This window comes from Brienomyrus brachyistius, chromosome 8, assembly GCF_023856365.1.
Source record: "Brienomyrus brachyistius isolate T26 chromosome 8, BBRACH_0.4, whole genome shotgun sequence".
In the NCBI taxonomy this organism is placed as follows: Eukaryota; Metazoa; Chordata; class Actinopteri; order Osteoglossiformes; family Mormyridae; genus Brienomyrus; species Brienomyrus brachyistius.
The window spans coordinates 18,051,149-18,068,002 of NC_064540.1; the positions used below are offsets into that span (position 1 = coordinate 18,051,149).

Here is a 16,854-nt window from a genome sequence, read left to right on the forward strand (position 1 = left end):
CTGAGTTATTACGGTGTTGTTAAATAGACCACTGCTATCGCACTTTCCAGCGTATACAGAGAAGGCGAGTCCCAGCCGGTAAAACTCCTCTGTTCCCTTTTCTCTTGCAGCAAATCCGAAAGCTCCGGCGAGAGCTGGAGTCATCGCAGGAGAAGGTGGCCTGCCTCACTACTCAGCTCTCCGCGAACGTAGGTGTCCCAGCGAAAGCCCAGTCCATTCCAGGGCCATAACCCCAAACACACGGCCCCCACCTGACCCGGTGGCAGCCCCCCGTGAGCCCGGCCTACACAGGTTACAAATAGCTCCCAAATGTAAAATGTTATTTTCTCAGATGCCAGACACTTTGAATATGTGGACATACTCCACTATTCTACTGGATGTCCGTAAGTGGAGAGAGTTGTATTATTTTTGGCATCATTTCTTTTGTTGTTTGGCCATTTCTGCTTTAAACTGGAGTCATTTCTATAAGTTTTTGCACTGAGTAACTACATCAGGTGGTTCTAATTAAAAACCGGTAAAAATGTGATAAATAAGTGTTTTTTTTTCTGTGTCACGCCTGTCTGCCCATTTTTGATTGATGCAGGGAGGTGTCGTCAATGACATCAGTCACAAGTGTAAGACTTCATTTTGTGGGCTAATGACTCACTGTAGCTGTGGAGCCCTTGCAGAAACTACAGTTACACTGCCATCTGCTGCTGTCAAACAGTACTGTACAGTACTTTTGCGTACAGTTATACTACATGGACAAAAGCATTGGGACACACCTCGCATTTGGGAAAGAATGGATCATTCTGAAGAGCTCAGTGAATTTAAGTGCTACTGTCATAGGATGCCACCTTCGCAATGCGTCAAGCATCAGTGCCTGACCTCACAAATGCTCTTCTGGATGAATGGGCAAAACCTTCCCCAGACATCCTCCAAAATCTTGTAGAAATCCTTCCTAGAAGAGAGGCAGCTGTTATATCTGCAAAGGGGGGACCAGCTCCGTATTGATGCCTATGGATTTCGAATGCCATAAAAGTTCCTGTGGGTGTAATGGCCTGGAGTCCCAATGCTTTTGTCCATATAGTGTATGTGCGTTTGGATCCATGAGTTTCACTTCACTGACCTGGGACTTTTTTTGGCGCAGCAAAACTTCAGCAAGATTCCCATTGTGTGATACTAGCATGAATGATAGTATTAGAGGATGCTGTACTGCTGGTATGGCATGGTAGGCTGGTGCCTGCAGCCAGGCCTTGAGCAAGTTACTGTGCTTAACAAGACTGATGATGATGGAGCAGGATACGGAGAGCAAGTGGAGGCCCTGGTGATGTCTGTCTGCACAGTGTCTGCACAGTGTCTGCACAGGGTGTGCACAGGGTCTGCACAGTGTCTGCACAAGGTGTGCACAGGGTCTGCACAGGGTGTGCACAGTGTCTGCACAAGGTGTGCACAGGGTCTGCACAGTGTCTGCACAAGGTGTGCACAGTGTCTGCACAGGGTGTGCACAGGGTCTGCACAGTGTCTGCACAGGGTGTGCACAGGGTCTGCCACGAAAACTGTGCAAATTGTACCGACATTCAGCCAGACAGAAGCAGAGCAACTTCATACAGAATAGTAATTTTGGAATTTTTTTTTTTTTTTTTTTTTTTTTTTACGAAATTTATTTATGCCCCAAATTTGTGCTCTCAAAAGAAAGAAAATAAACGTGTTAAAGAACATTTAGTAAAGTCCCTGCGTTAGGAAAATTGTTGTGCCGCGGTAAGAACTGTGGGATGTCTTACAAATTCTTTTTTAAATGTGGAAGCAGAAACCACTGTTTGTGTTTTGCTGAAGGTATCGACCCAAAGCTCGATTTAGCAGGACAGGCTTTGAGTCTGGCGAATACACACTGAGGCGCCCAGGGGGTTGAGATGGTGAGATGATGAAACACGAGGTTCGACAGCTGCCACAGGCGGGACATTGATTTTGGGGCTCTGGCACGTCAGGGACAAACAGGCGACGTGTTTACAGATTCCTTAAGGGTTGGGTTAGTTTTGTGTTCCTCTGCCATGGAGTCAGTTTGCAAGACAATGCGGGGGACTAAGCTTCTTAACGCATGTCTGGAAATTAATATTTACACTCTTTAATCTTAAAGTTTGGAGCAGTCAATCAACAAATTGCATTCATTTAAATACAAACGTAAAACTTGTTGTAAATTATTGAGATGTCTCAAAATCTCAAAGCTGTGGCAATAAAACTGAATATTCTGCTAAAAGATGCCTTGTTTAATCAAACTGACTCCGTGTTTATGATTCAAAGCTAATACTGCAGTTATTATTTTCATGAGCTAAACATTTTAATGTGCTTCAAAATATCATAAACACATTGTTTAATTAATTATGAGTTTACACCTCTCTTAGATCTCTTAGAGCGCAGTTATAAAATTCATCCATTTTTCATAAATCATTATGCCTCACCGGGTCTCAGTGTTAACATGGAGTCTTTCTCAGGAAGTGCAGGGTAGAAGGGAGGGAAAACCCAGATGGGATTCCAGTCCATGACACTCAGGAACCGCTCAAGGACACCAGGAACCCAAATCGGAGTGGGACCATCAGTACTGATTGTTTGCCTTTGATCCAGGCTTAAATAGTGGGCTCTGGTGCTGCTGTGAGTCTGAGCCAAACCTTATCATTTCCATGTTTCTTTAGCCCCTTTGATATTAGCTGAATGTCGTCAATGCTAAATGCTTTGGCGAAGAAGGCAATTTGTCTACTGAACAGTTGTCTGACCTAACCACCAGATGGTGCCAGTCTTGTTTTTACTTAAGTATGAAGTTGTGCTTATTAATAAGTGTCATCAAGTACATGTCCACTCCCGTCCACCCATTTTCCAAACCGCTTATCTTGCTGGGTCACGGGGGGTCCGGAGCCTATCCTGGAAGCAATGGGCACGAGGCAGGGAACAACCCAGGATGGGGCACCATCCCATCACAGGGCACACTCACGCCTATGGGAAATGTTAGTAACTCCAGTTACTTCAACATGTTTTTGAGGAACACCAGAGTGCCTAAAGGAAACCCCACAGCCATACTGTAGAGAGAGTATGCAAACTCCACACACATGGAGCCATGGTGGAGATCGCAACCCTGGTCCCAAAGATACGAGGCAACGATACTAACCACTGCACCATCATCCCACCCCTGGTTGTCTTTATAGCTTTTAATAATTAATCAGGCTGAACACAAATGCTGTAGCAGTCGAAAGCGAAGTTTGGAATGCAGGTGCAGGGTCTGATCGTTTATCCATCGCCCTAGGAGCTAAGGGCCTTGCTTAGACCTAACTATTCTGCCGTGAACAGGGTTGAATGAGGAACCTTCTGATCGAAGAGGTCTAACCCTCTGAGCCACACACAGCCCCCCAAAACGTTTTATTGAAGCCAGAATGAAGCTGCTTGGTTCTACTGGGGCTCGAACCCAGCGTGTAAAGCAGATGTGATACCCACTACACTATAGAACCCACTCAGCAATGATCTGGAAAGCCCCCACAATTAAATGTTTATCACTGCAGACAGGGCAGAATAAAACTGAATAACAGAGATGCTTGTTTTTTGTATCTGTCCAGTTTGAAGCCGTGTCTTTTTCTGTATTCCTTGCTGGGAAAGACATTCCCAGTTTATCATTTCTCTATACAATGACCACAGGCAGCATTTAAATCTGTAGCTTGTCTCCTGCAAGCTGAGTGAATATCGTTGTTCACTGAGTTACTGGGGTAATTTAATGACAGAGAAGCAATATTTTGAAGACCCTGTCTATAGTAAATGATTTTTTCTTACATCCTACAAGTATATCTTCAGTTGATTGGTCTCAGCTCTAATACTGAAGCTCTGCTTTCTAGAGTATTTCGGTACCTGGTAGAAGTAGCATGTTGCTGTATTATATATCTGCTCCATCCTTCTCCTCCCTTCATCATTCTTCTCGACACCCACCCAGCCTCCCCAGTAGCAGCGCAACTGACCTGTGCCCTTGCTTTTCCGTCTCTCCAGGCCAACCTGGTGGCTGCCTTCGAGCAGAGCCTCGCCCTCATGACATCACGCCTGCAGAGCCTCTCCTTCAGTGCTGAGCAGAAGGTGGGTGACAGAGATGGAATCCTACTTGAACTCGAGTGCATTACTCATCGTCCTCGTACCGTCTTAGGAACCCCACAGCACAAAACTCCACCTGGGACTGGATGCCAGTCCAGTTGTCGGTTAATAGCATGTCTGTGTCGGAACTCCACACAGGAAAACTCCAAACACAGCAGAAACCGAACCCACAGTTCCAAAGGTGAATTAACAATGGGCTGTACAATTAACCAGAAGGTGAATTCATGTACTGCAAAACATTAACATTTTAGCCATCATAAGCTTCTCCAAAGGCTTTAACCATATTGGTATAAAAAGTGTTTCAATAGCTGGTGACAAGGCCTTAGGTCTGGAGTCAAGTTAGCTTCAGTCTGTATAACTAATCAGTCTCCAGTGAGCTCTGCGGTTTCCAGAACGTGGAGGTAGCCAGATTTTTGGAGAGTAAATGATGGTTATTCTTCTTGGGGCTTTGAGGTTTCGTATGTCAGTGGGAAGCTTAGGAACCGGAGTATTTATGTCAAAGGATCATAATCTGCTAGTCAGATTGGCTCACCGATGTCTCTGAACTTTGGTGGACATCTCAGAAGTTAACTTCTGTATCTTGAGAGACAGATTGTAGAACCGGGGTCTGTATAGTGTGGTCCAGAGAACATTAACGATTCATCTTAATCAGTGTTCAGCTGCCTAAACTCTGTGGGTTTCAGCAGCAGTTTGTAACACTGGAAGTGGCTACAGAGTTATAAGATCTGCTCTTTCCCCATCTATGTGTATTTGTTCACATTGAAGTAGGTCAGCACAGTGAGAAGACATACACCCCCCCCCCCCAAAACCTCTTCCTGACTTATACTGTAATACTCACGGAAAATGTTTACAGAGTTATACATCTCAAGGGCAAGTTCTGTAAAAGCTGTAGCCGCAATGATTATGTAACAAAATCAGAGGCACGCTTCCCTGTACTTGTGTTCATGTGTACTTGTTTGACATCATCTTCCATTGCCAAAGACCAGTTCCAATACTCAAGAACAGAATTTCAGCGGATGGAAAAAATCCCTGAATGGCATTATTGCCCTGGGCCAAATATCAAGGCCAAATATCAGTTGCATCCTCGCCAAATGAGACCAATCCCATGATTCATTGCGGCCCTTAGTTTTGTTCTTGGGAAGCACGTTAGTAAGACGGGTTTCGACAAGACCACAAGTCCTATTTTTACATTCTTTTTAGATCTTCCTTTTGTGACGAATCAAACAGACCCAGAAATTGTAGAAACATCCTACACACCATTTCATCGTACCATTAGCAATTTATGGCATTCCAGTTCCCTCCAATCCAGGATACCAGCCAGTCTATGATGTCATAAAGTGATCTATTGAAGCTTGCCTTTATTGCTGAAGCTAGGAACAGCTTCAGGCTTTTGAAAATCAGGTTGCCTCGCATGCCGAATGGGGAGTAATGAGGCGTCTCCATTGACATGCACATTTCAGGACTCTGAGCTGATGGACCTGCGAGAGACAATTGAGATACTGAAGACCAAGAATACAGAAGCCCAGGCCATTATTCAGGGGGCTTTGAACAACCCGGATAATGCCCCCAAAGGTAATGCCATTTGACCGTGAAAACCAAAAGCTACAGGCAAAAATACAGTGTTTGACACCCATTTGAAGTTAAGGATGAAGTTAATGGTGTCTCAATCAAACTGGGAGCTTTTAATTGCCAGTAAACCTCCTCCCATGAGGCCTTCAGCATTGAGTAGTGCATTGAATCCAGTAATAATATGTTAGCGTTGATGAAATGTAGTCCCGTGTTTCCAAATGGTCTTCTAATATATGGATAGTTTCTTCATTTTAAGAGCAAATGTCTTCTCTTATTTCTTTTCTATTGGGTTATACCCTGTAATATTTCACACTTTAAATATTGCACTAAAAATTAAAGTTACCCTGAAACATAAACGTTCCCTGACTTACGGTGGGATTAGGTGCCGATGAACTCATCATAAGTGGAATATATTGTGAGTCAAATATGAATATGATATGATAACCACAGGAAAAACAAAACTGAGTACAATGCATTGTAACCACTGTATGAGATGTGTACGTTCGCGATAGCTACAGGTGCAGTAAGTGTGGCTGGCCGGATACGACCATTGCCCGGTATCAGTAGAAAGCACCGTATGACATAGAAAGTCCCAGAACAGAGCAGAATTCAAAGTTTGATGACTACTGAATGTGCATCGCGATCGCATCATTGTAACGTTGAAATATCGTAAGTCCAGCCATCGTAAAGCGAGGAGCATCTTTTCTGTTGTTTTAAACAGTAATACAGTTTAACAGAGGTATTACTTGGTAATAATCACTTAACAGATTCATTTATAGATTGGAGGAGTACATGAATTATTTGTATGATACCTATGTGGTCCACTATCCAACCAATTCTCCTTGAATGCAGTAGAATGTTTATGGACGAAGCAATAAGGCCCAACGACTTGTGCAGGCATCTGCAATGCATCCATATCTTTGACCTTGTCTGAAATGCATCCATATGTTTGGCCTTGTATCTATACAGAGCTACGGATCAAGCGGCAGAACTCCTCAGAGAGCATCTCCAGCCTCAACAGTATAACAAGCCACTCCAGCGTGGGCAGTTGCAAGGACACAGACGCAAAGAAGAAGAAGAAAAAGAGCTGGGTGAGAGAGCAGGGTCTCATGTTCAGAGGACTCTGGGGGAGAGGGTCATGCCACCTGCTCTCACTATCTTTAACTTTTGATAATCAAGTTAAGCTACAGTAGAGAGCTAGGCGACGATTCACACTTGTCCTGTTGAGTCAACTCTACAGAGTTTTTTTGTAATATACACTGTCAAACCTCACTTTTATTAGGAATGACAGTAGCAGTCAGTGGAACCATGGCTAAAAAAACAAAAATACTACAAAAAAATTCTAAAACATAAACGCTTCCTTCCACATCCAGCCAATAAAAGCACCATCCAATGTCAAGGACTGCTAATGATCGTCGGGTCGAGTTTCATTATGCTGAACATCTGAGGTCCTTTTGCATTGCATTTAAAGTTTTCAGAGTATTCAGTTGCTGTCCTCGCCGAGTGTTAAAATCTGGGAACATTTTAAATGCTGATCTAGTGAATCACTGGTATAACCAAGACTATGACGAGGCCCCATGCCGTCGTGAGGAGGCCCGATACCGTCGTGGCGAGGCCCGATACCGTCGTGGCGAGGCCCGATGCCGTCGTGAGGAGGCCTGATGCCGTCGTGAGGAGGCCCGATGCCGTCGTGAGGAGGCCCGATGCCGTCGTGGCGAGGCCCCATGCCGTCGTGAGGAGGCCCGATGCCGTCGTGAGGAGGCCCGATGCCGTCGTGGCGAGGCCCGATGCCGTCGTGAGGAGGCCCGATGCCGTCGTGAGGAGGCCCGATGCCGTCGTGGCGAGGCCCGATGCCGTCGTGAGGAGGCCCGATGCCGTCGTGAGGAGGCCCGATGCCGTCGTAGCGAGGCCCGATGCCGTCGTGAGGAGGCCCGATGCCGTCGTGGCGAGGCCCGATGCCGTCGTGGCGAGGCCCCATGCCGTCGTGAGGAGGCCCGATGCCGTCGTGGCGAGGCCCGATACCGTCGTGGCGAGGCCCGATGCCGTCGTGGCGAGGCCCGATGCCGTCGTGAGGAGGCCCGATGCTGTCATGAGGAGGCCCGATGCCGTCGTGGCGAGGCCCGATGCCGTCGTGGCGAGGCCCGATGCCGTCGTGAGGAGGCCCGATACCGTCGTGGCGAGGCCCGATGCCGTCGTGAGGAGGCCCCATGCCGTCGTGAGGAGGCCCCATGCCGTCGTGAGGAGGCCCCATGCCGTCGTGATGAGGCCTGAGCTGATATTTTAGTGAGGAGGGGCTAAAGGATCAAGCTTGGCTTTCTGTGGCGAAAACTTCAATGTGTCTGGTGACCCACCAAAGCTGCTTATCTTGTTTCTTTGTGTTTTTGTCTGTCTTTGGTAAACATTCCAAGCCTGACATTAAGTATGACACTGATCTCTCTCCCACGCCTACCTTGCTCTTTATTTCAGGTGTTTGAGGTAAGTATCTGGCTTTGCCAAGCTGTGACCTCACCCTCTCCTCTCTGCTCAGCCCAGTCTTACATGCTTTCCCCCAATGAGTCATACTTGGGTACCTTCAGAAAAGCTGCATTGGTGACCGCCTTGCATCAGCATTTCCACCTTTTCATTCACATAGGTTGGAACAATAAGGCATGCTAACATGCTAACCGTTCTGTAAGCAGCTTAAGAATTTAACACAACTTTTTTGTTTGTCTGTGTCTTCTTGTCCTCATGCAAATTCATTCAAGTCCCATGTTCTTCTTTACTAAGAACCTACTGTGAATGAAGGGGGTCTTCGTGTATTTGTCCGCTTTTATATTTTTTCTGTTTTCCCATTGAGGGACTGAAGTAAGGTCTTAATGCCCATCTGGAGCCTTGTCACATGTAAGGCCATGCAGATGCCTGAGAAAAGCATCACGCAAAAGGATAAATTTCCTAAAGCCATTTAACCTTAACAAAATATAATAAATCCCAGTGTAACTACTTCCTGCCATATAAATTCCAATAACTCTTAAATATTAATATTATACAGGTATGATGTCGATTTCCATCAGATAGGGAGGTTGAGAAGCAGCCCTTTCACAAGAGAGGAGATGATTAGAGTACGGCTGTTATAGAAGCGCTGACCACTGCTTTTTCCCAGATGTACTCAGAGGTACTGGGTTCCAGAACTTCCCCCTCTGATGGATTGCATTTATATAGAACTTTTCTACTCTTACAAGCACTCAAAGCACTTTATGCCTCACATTCACCCATCCACACACAACATTCATACACCGGTGGCAGAGGCTGCCATGCAAGGCGCCAACCTGCGCACCAGGGGTAATTTGGGGTTCAGTGTCTTGCTTAAGGACACTTTGATGGGGTCAGGAGGAACTAGGGCTCAAACCTACAACCCTCTGGTTGCTGAACAATAGCACTACCTCCTGCACCACCATCTTCCCCAATAATCATTATGATCAATCAAGTTTAATAAAATAATAATATTATTGATGATAATAATAAATATATTTGATTGGGTTGGAAATATGAAAAATAATGAAATATAATTATTAATTAATGAATCCAGCATCTGTATGCTCTAGATCATGTGATCAACTGATAGCTATTTAGTTTCCGTTCTGATATGCTGACATTCAGTTTATCTGAGCCTCTGTTCTAATGTCCTCCACAGTCCAAAAACATGCTAAGGTGTATTGACCTGGATGGATGGATGGATGGATGGATACACTAATGTCTCAGTCCTACTAAGATTAAACCTAAACAAACATTAACATTTTCAGCACTTTTAGTAAGGAGACTATTTTCATCCAAACTGGCAGGTAAACCAAGATTCTGGATCTGGCCAATAGCATAGAAGTATCAGAATGATCCTCCACAGGCCCCACAGATGGCCCTGCCACACAGCAGCAGCACCTCCTGGAATTGCCTGCGTATTTGTTGCATCCTAAAAGTGGGGGCGTGGCTTTCCCTTCCTCTCTCCCACACACCCATAAAAGTGACCTGACTGTACTCAGTCACATCACAATATGACCACACTGCTGAGAATTTGCTGTTTGCTCTTGCATAGAAATTTCAAGTGTGGTAGTGTCATGCAGTGCGTGAATTTAGTGGAATTTGTTTGGAGGGGAGGCCTTTGATGCACTGCAATCATTTTTTTTGCTAATGTAGCAGCATTATCTGTGCCTGAAATTCTTCAGTCTGCTGGATATACTGGCTTTGTTCTAATCGGGCATTTTAATTATCTGGTCCTTTTTACTGTGATAGCACTTTTAATTTATTTAATCGCTTTATGGAATTCAGTCACAATATTAAAATCGAACGCATCGGTTCCGTTTAATCTGCGGACTCGTTACAACTGTCAAATCCTTCATGAATTTTTTTAATGTAATTTCCTGATATATTTAGTCAATGCTTTGTTGTTCTATGCCTTTAAATAGATAGTCAACAGTTATTTAAACAGATATTGCAGTTTTAATTTATTCTGGTCCGTTAAACATTTACACAATATTGACCGCAGGATATTTTATTAAGGGGAGGGGAGAGCTACAGCTGTGTTTTAATGATCAGATTTGGTTTATCATAATTGAAAATGTATAACTCCTTATGATCCATTAAATAAGATGTGCACGGCTTATCAAAACTGTGCAATTCAATAAATGGTTATTTAAACAAGAGAGCAGCTGGAGTAAAAGAATAAATTCAGTGTATATAGCGGGCAAACTGGATGCCCGTGTCTTGTGACATACTGTACATACAACCTCTGATCCTTCAGCTGAGGAGCTCCTTCAACAAAGCATTCAACATCAAGAAAGGCCCTAAATCTGCAACCTCATACTCGGACATCGAGGAGATCGCCACTCCTGACTCCTCCGCCCCGTCGTCCCCCAAGTTGTCCCACGACGGCGTGGAAAACACCCCCATGTCCCTCAAATCGTCCACCTCAGCTTCATCCTCGGTGTAAGTTACCCAGAATTCCACTGACTGATCGGCCGTCGATCCAGGAGCAGGGCGTGGGGAGGCCCCCCATACATTTCTCAGCGGATCTCCTGAAACTTCTCCGCAGCATCTTCGAGGGCAACGAGGAGGTGGAGAACGACGAGAAGGTGGTGTCAGACCTGCGCTCAGAGCTGTGGGAGAAGGAAAGGAAGCTGACCGACATTCGCCTGGAGGCCCTGAACTCTGCCCACCAGCTGGAGCAGCTTCAGGAGGCCATGACCAATATGCAGGTCTGTGGTATTAAGAGCCGCTCAATGCAGGACCAGAAGCTCTATCCCACAATGCAATGCTCCAGTCATAATCAGAAATTATATTGCTTTTTTTTGTCATTTATCAGAGGCCTTGAATTTAAACTCCGCGATGATACGTTAGGCTTTCGTCTCTTTGCCTTTTGCCTGCAGATGACTGTAGAGAATCTGAAAGCTGAGAACGACCAGCTAAAAATAGGCCCGCCAAGTACTGGCCCTTCCAGCTCTACTTCCCAGCCCTCCGGACTGATGTCACTGGTGACATCATCGCAAAGGCAGTCCATGTCGGCGTCTGTCATGAAATCTTTCAGCCTGAGCCAGAGTGGGGAGCCAGGTAAGGAGTTAATGTCCCATGAAACTGTGTGCAGACGTACAAAACTTTAAACAAGCGTGTCTTTCCTGTCAGGGATTTTGCATAATAGTTAAACAAGAGGGTTGGCGATACTTATTTTCAATTTCCATTGTTTTCTATTCTTACATGCTGTAACAAATAGCCATGGACCTTGTGACTGAGTAAAAAATTCACCACTGACCTGCACCTCGTCCTCCTTCTCCGTTTCTGTACCACATCAGACATCGCTAAGACGGATGCGACTGGCCTGCTCCCCAATCGAGAGGAGACCCGCCTTCGAGTGGTCGTCCACATGACTGATCAACGGGTGCTCAAAGATGCAAGTGGCTCATTCCTCACTCTTTATCGGGATGTTTGCAAAATTCAGCATTTGTGCTTTGCATTGTCTTACCAGACAGGAAGGACGGTAATGCTAAATAAGACCGGATCAGCACCTAAAGAAAGGAACTGCTGTTTGTGCAAATGTTGGCTCTCCATCAGTGACTGCAACAGCCGTTTTTCTGAGTCATCTGCTCACCTATACAGATCTGAATCTGTGCACTTTTATCACGAGCATGCTGTAGATTAGTTTAGGTTTTTATTTTTTGGATGTAAAACAATATTTATGGCCAGACTGACAACATCGTCAACGATTACACGATGAACAAAAATGAGTTTGGCACCAAGATTCAAATCCTTGTGCCGTTATACTACTCAGCTTCGTCAGTTTAAGTCCATTAAATATTAATTTGCATAATTTGTGAATTACAGTTGAAATTAAAGGATAAAATGCTCCCATTTCTTTCTCCTGAGACTTACAGTTTGGTATCAATTTAATGTCCTGTTATCTCATTGGCCAGACAGTGCTGTCTGTAGCACTGTTGTGTCATGTGCAAAGATATTTTACAGCTTCAGAGGTAATCAGAGGCTGTGTTGCCTCTCTTCCTGCAGGAGGTGAAGCAGCAGAACTTCTTCATAGGGTTTGTGAAGGCCAGCAGTAGGATGGACTGGGCGCTGCTGGATACAGCCGTCAGCCAAGCCTTCAAGGTGAGTCTCGGCACAGAAGGACGCCCGGACCCCAGCAAACCCGGCCCAGTGGCGACAGCAGCGGACTCACGCACTCCTCTTTCTTTTTCTAGGACTACGTTAGCAAGGTGGATCCGACCACAAGCCTGGGCTTGTCCACAGACTCCATCTACAGTTACCAAGTGAACCACAGCAAGAGGGTGCTTGGTACCGAAGCCCCTGAGCTCCCTCCCTTCCGCACCCTCAGCAAGGGCCCCGGCTCTGTCACTGTGGTCTTCAAAGGTGAATACAATCAAGGCTTCCTTGCCATTGCAGTTCATTGCTGATCATATGACCGTTTGGCCTTTAAGCAAGGTGCTGAACCGCATGCACTCTGAGGGACGCACGCACTCCGCGGACTCTGCTGTCTGACCTTAAGCTTCCCTCGCTTATACTTAAGTAAATGCTTCTCGTGGTTGCTTGGTGCTCATTTTTTTGTACGGGTCACCTGTCAGGGCTGGCTCTGAATTATCTGTTGGGCCTGGAGGAGTGTGTGAAGGAGTGATTGCCTCATTTGAACATTAACACTACAGCACTAATAACATTTTGGAGGTGTAGACCTCTTGTTGACAAGGAGTTTGAGTATATTCTATTTACATTCAGAGTAATAAAGTTAAAGTTAAAAAACAAACTGCCAGACAGGAATGCATAATTTATTCATTTCAATCTATCATATTCATTGTAGGCATGGTGGTGCAGTGCTTAGCACTGTTGCCTCACACCTCTGGGACCCGGGTTCGAGTCTCCGCCTGGGTCACATGTGTGTGGAGTTTGCATGTTCTCCCCATGTTGTCGTGGGGTTTCCTCCGGGTACTCCGGTTTCCCCCCACAGTCCAAAAACATGCGGAGGCTAATTGGACTTGCTAAATTGCCCATAGGTGTGCCTGTGTGAGTGAATGGTGTGTGAATGTGCCCTGCGATGGGCTGGCCCCCCATCCAGGGTTGTTCCCTGCCTCGTGCCCATTGCTTCCGCGATAGGCTCCGGACCCCCCGCGACCCAGTAGAATAAGCGGTTTGGAAAATGGATGGATGGATTTCTATACAGCTATTTAAAATAGCTATAATTTACATTTTAAAAAATGTTCTATGCAGCTTTTTATGTCAAACTAACTCATAAATACGATTTACATACATGGCAATGAATTAAGTTAAAATGGACGGCAGAGATAATTGTTTATATCAGATCACGTAAAATGGTAAAAATTGGGTAGGAGAGAATATAAAAACTCATTTGAATGTTTATTTCAGTTAATTTACCTTTATCAATAAAATATCGACTAGTCTCAAAAACACACAAAATACAGTAATAGTCATGTCACCTTCCCTGGGCAGTGTCTTGGAGTTAAAAACTACAATTAACAATCAACTGTTGTGATATATGTGTGAAGTATTCTATCCAGCAAAGTGGCTAATGTAGCTATTTAGCTAACAGGTACTAATGTAACAAGGCTGTCCTGTACTGCTGTATTACCTTGAATTGAAAATGTTCAGCGGACTCAAATATGTCATTGTCAATGTTCGTTATAAAGAAAGCCCCTCCCTCTTCTTTTTCAGCCACCAATAAGAAGTAAGCATGACCTGTGTGTAGGCCATAATTGGATGAAACTCGTTGTGAGCTACAGCTAGCCAGTGCTATACTGGGGTCGCTACCCCCTGTTTTTCGATTCTGCATTCTGATGCAGGATGTTTGCGTTTCTTTACCTCCTACTTTCCCCACCTTTTCTTCATTAATTATTTGAAAAAGATATTTGAAAAAATCAAGGTTTGTCCATCTTTCAGCCTATTTTTCAGCTGAACTTGGCAGGGGGGCCGGGGACCAATCCTAGACAACACAAGACACAATGCAGCTTGTTGTAATGCAGGTCTACAACTAAATTGTCATAATAATAATAATAATAATAATAATGGAGGCACTTTATTGTAGGGCTATTTAAATCACAGTCCTCACGGTCCAAACACTTTTACAGCCCTCCTTCACCTCTCAACCAGGTGTGGATCCTCTGTGCCCAATCAGAATTAATAATTATTAACCTAACTACATGGGAGAACTGAAAACAAGGCCTGGATTTGGAATCGAGGGCCAGATCTGAAGAGCCCTGCTTTATTGATCCCCGTGGGGAAATTTTCTTCTTGTCTACCCCATTAACACGCATGTAAATCAGAGCAAGCTTGCCATAGACCACATTCCATTGAGTGGGAGTTAAGGGTCGTGCTCAAAAGCCATTCTACCATAGCAGGGCTCAAACCAGCAATCTTCTGATTGTGGGCACAGAGGCTCAGCCTACCGAGCCACATGAATTACCCCATAAGTTGTGGTGTTATTATTAAAATAATAATGTTTTTAAGGAACATCCCCATCTGCAGTCTCCCTTTGTCAGTCTGATGGGCAAAGGCATGGAGCTCGGAGCTTTTTCAGGGGGCTTTTGGTTTGCCCCCTTTAAGTCAGGCTAATGTGCAGCGTCAACTGGACCCCCCCCCCCCCCCCCCCAACACCCTCCCCTTGGCCTGCCCTAGACCCCTTTCCTGCTTGTCGTGCAGTGCTGTGCATCCAGCCTGGCCTCAGCAAAAGATCCTTTTCTACACCTGTAACCCAAGTCAGCCTCCAAACTGGGTTTCTCTGCCAGTGCTGTACTGAAAGAAACGTATTCCCAACATTAACTTTGTTGTTTAATTATCAAGAATATGGTTCTCAGAGGAACACAGGTGCTGGAAAATGCATTGTTTAATTAGAAAGGTACCTTAATAAAGAATAGAAGTGAACGAGTAATTATATTCATAGCTAAGGTAGTAGCTTTCTTACACGTAATCGAATAAAGAAGCCTCTCTCAAGCTTATTTAGCATAAAGATCCCAGTTCCTGTTGGACGGTGGGAGAACAACACACAAAAGTGGCCAAGAGCTACAGGAACCTGGGACCAGGTTCCAGAAGTTCGGTGTGAAAGCGCCTTACAGCTACAGCTGGGCGTACGGCCAGAGTCAGAGAACTCAGACAGGTGCAGGCATACGAAGCCAGCACTGCTGCACTGCGGTGGCCCACAGGGTGGAGCTGGGAACCTGGGATGCGAACAGAGGGACTGAGGAACACCCAGGGCCGTCTGGGAAACACTATATTACTGCGGGCATGAATGTCAGTTAGCCAAAGGCAGATACCAAGCACCCAGCCCCTGGGGGGGATGAAATGTCACACTTTCCCCCCCCCCCCCCCCCCCCAATCAAGCATTGGTGTTATTATTAGAGCAGGCAAATTTATTCATAGGAAAAATCCAGTATGATATACCAACAAATACCTACAAGATCATATGGATCATATGATATGCATTTAGTACATGGTGCCAAGCTTTGAAGGCCAGGTACAGATGATGGTGGCCCGATGCCTAGTGCCTCCAGGGTTGGCGTTGACTTGCTCCTGCCCCGTGAAGGTTTGCGGAGTTTGCATGTTCTGCCCAGGTGGGACAGCTTTGCTCCGGGTACTCCGGTTTCCTCCCACAGTCCAACGGCTGGTATATTTGAATTGCCCATTAACCCATGGGATTGTGTGCATCTGTGCCCTGCTGTGCCATCCAGAGCATCCCCTGCTTGTGCCCTGGGATGCCTGGGATGTACTCCAGACCTCCCCTTGCAACCCGGTACTGTTTAGAAGTGGTTAGAAGATGGATAGATAAGCAGAGAATATTGTTGTTGGCTCCCTCTCGTGTTATAATGAAGAAAATATTATAATTTTTATGCTGACTATTAGACATGCCACCAGTAAAAGCATCTGGTCATTGTCACCACAGGAGTTGACCATAAGCTTGAAATTCAAGCAAGTGCATCTAATACCCGTGTTGATCTTCTCGGGTTGTAAATAATTTTCTGTTCCCTCGGTGACTGGATGGATGTTAGACCCTGTCCCTGTTTCTCTCCTCTTGGGATCCAGGTTTGAAAGAGAAGTGTGTTGACAACCTGGTGTTTGAGACGCTCATCCCCAAGCCCATGATGCAGCACTACATCAGTCTCCTGCTCAAGCACCGGCGCCTCATCATGTCAGGCCCAAGTGGAACCGGAAAGACCTACCTCAGCTCCCGACTGGCCGAGTACCTGGTGGAGCGCAGCGGCCGTGAGGTCACAGAGGGAATCGTGGTCACCTACAACATGCACCGGCAGTCTTGCAAGGTCAGCTGGGAAACTTTTCTTCTCTTTTATTTTTTTATGTTGTTTCCAGGTTTGCGTTCTGAATGCAACTCCTTGAAGACAGAGCTTGGTCCGCTTTAATTTGAAACTCTTTTTGTTGATAGTCCTCTAGGGAATGTTTCACTTTTGTTCGTTTTTCTAGGATCTTCAGCTATACCTGTCCAACCTGGCCAATCAAATAGATCGGGAGACCAGCACAGGAGACGTTCCATTGGTTATCCTACTGGATGACATTAGCGATGCTGTGTCCATCAGTGAGCTGGTCAATGGTGCCCTCACCTGCAAATACCACAAATGGTGGGTTATAATCATCTGGTTATGATGCTGAATGATGTTAAAGCATGAAAAAAAAAAAAATTGGTGCTCACTTGCTTTG

The 16,854-nt window shown here is 45.4% G+C and overlaps 1 protein-coding gene across 1 annotated transcript in view; it reads left to right on the forward strand.

Moving 5' to 3' along the window:
- Positions 1-16,854, forward strand: part of LOC125747759 (neuron navigator 1-like) — a 121,767-nt gene that overhangs the window by 97,921 nt on the left and 6,992 nt on the right. Inside the window, 12 exon segments of the mRNA XM_049023231.1 lie at positions 111-188; positions 4,003-4,086; positions 5,562-5,673; positions 6,640-6,761; positions 10,442-10,626; positions 10,733-10,895; positions 11,067-11,247; positions 11,487-11,584; positions 12,196-12,291; positions 12,384-12,552; positions 16,225-16,460; positions 16,621-16,775. Of these exon segments, the coding sequence (XP_048879188.1) occupies positions 111-188; positions 4,003-4,086; positions 5,562-5,673; positions 6,640-6,761; positions 10,442-10,626; positions 10,733-10,895; positions 11,067-11,247; positions 11,487-11,584; positions 12,196-12,291; positions 12,384-12,552; positions 16,225-16,460; positions 16,621-16,775 (1,679 nt within the window).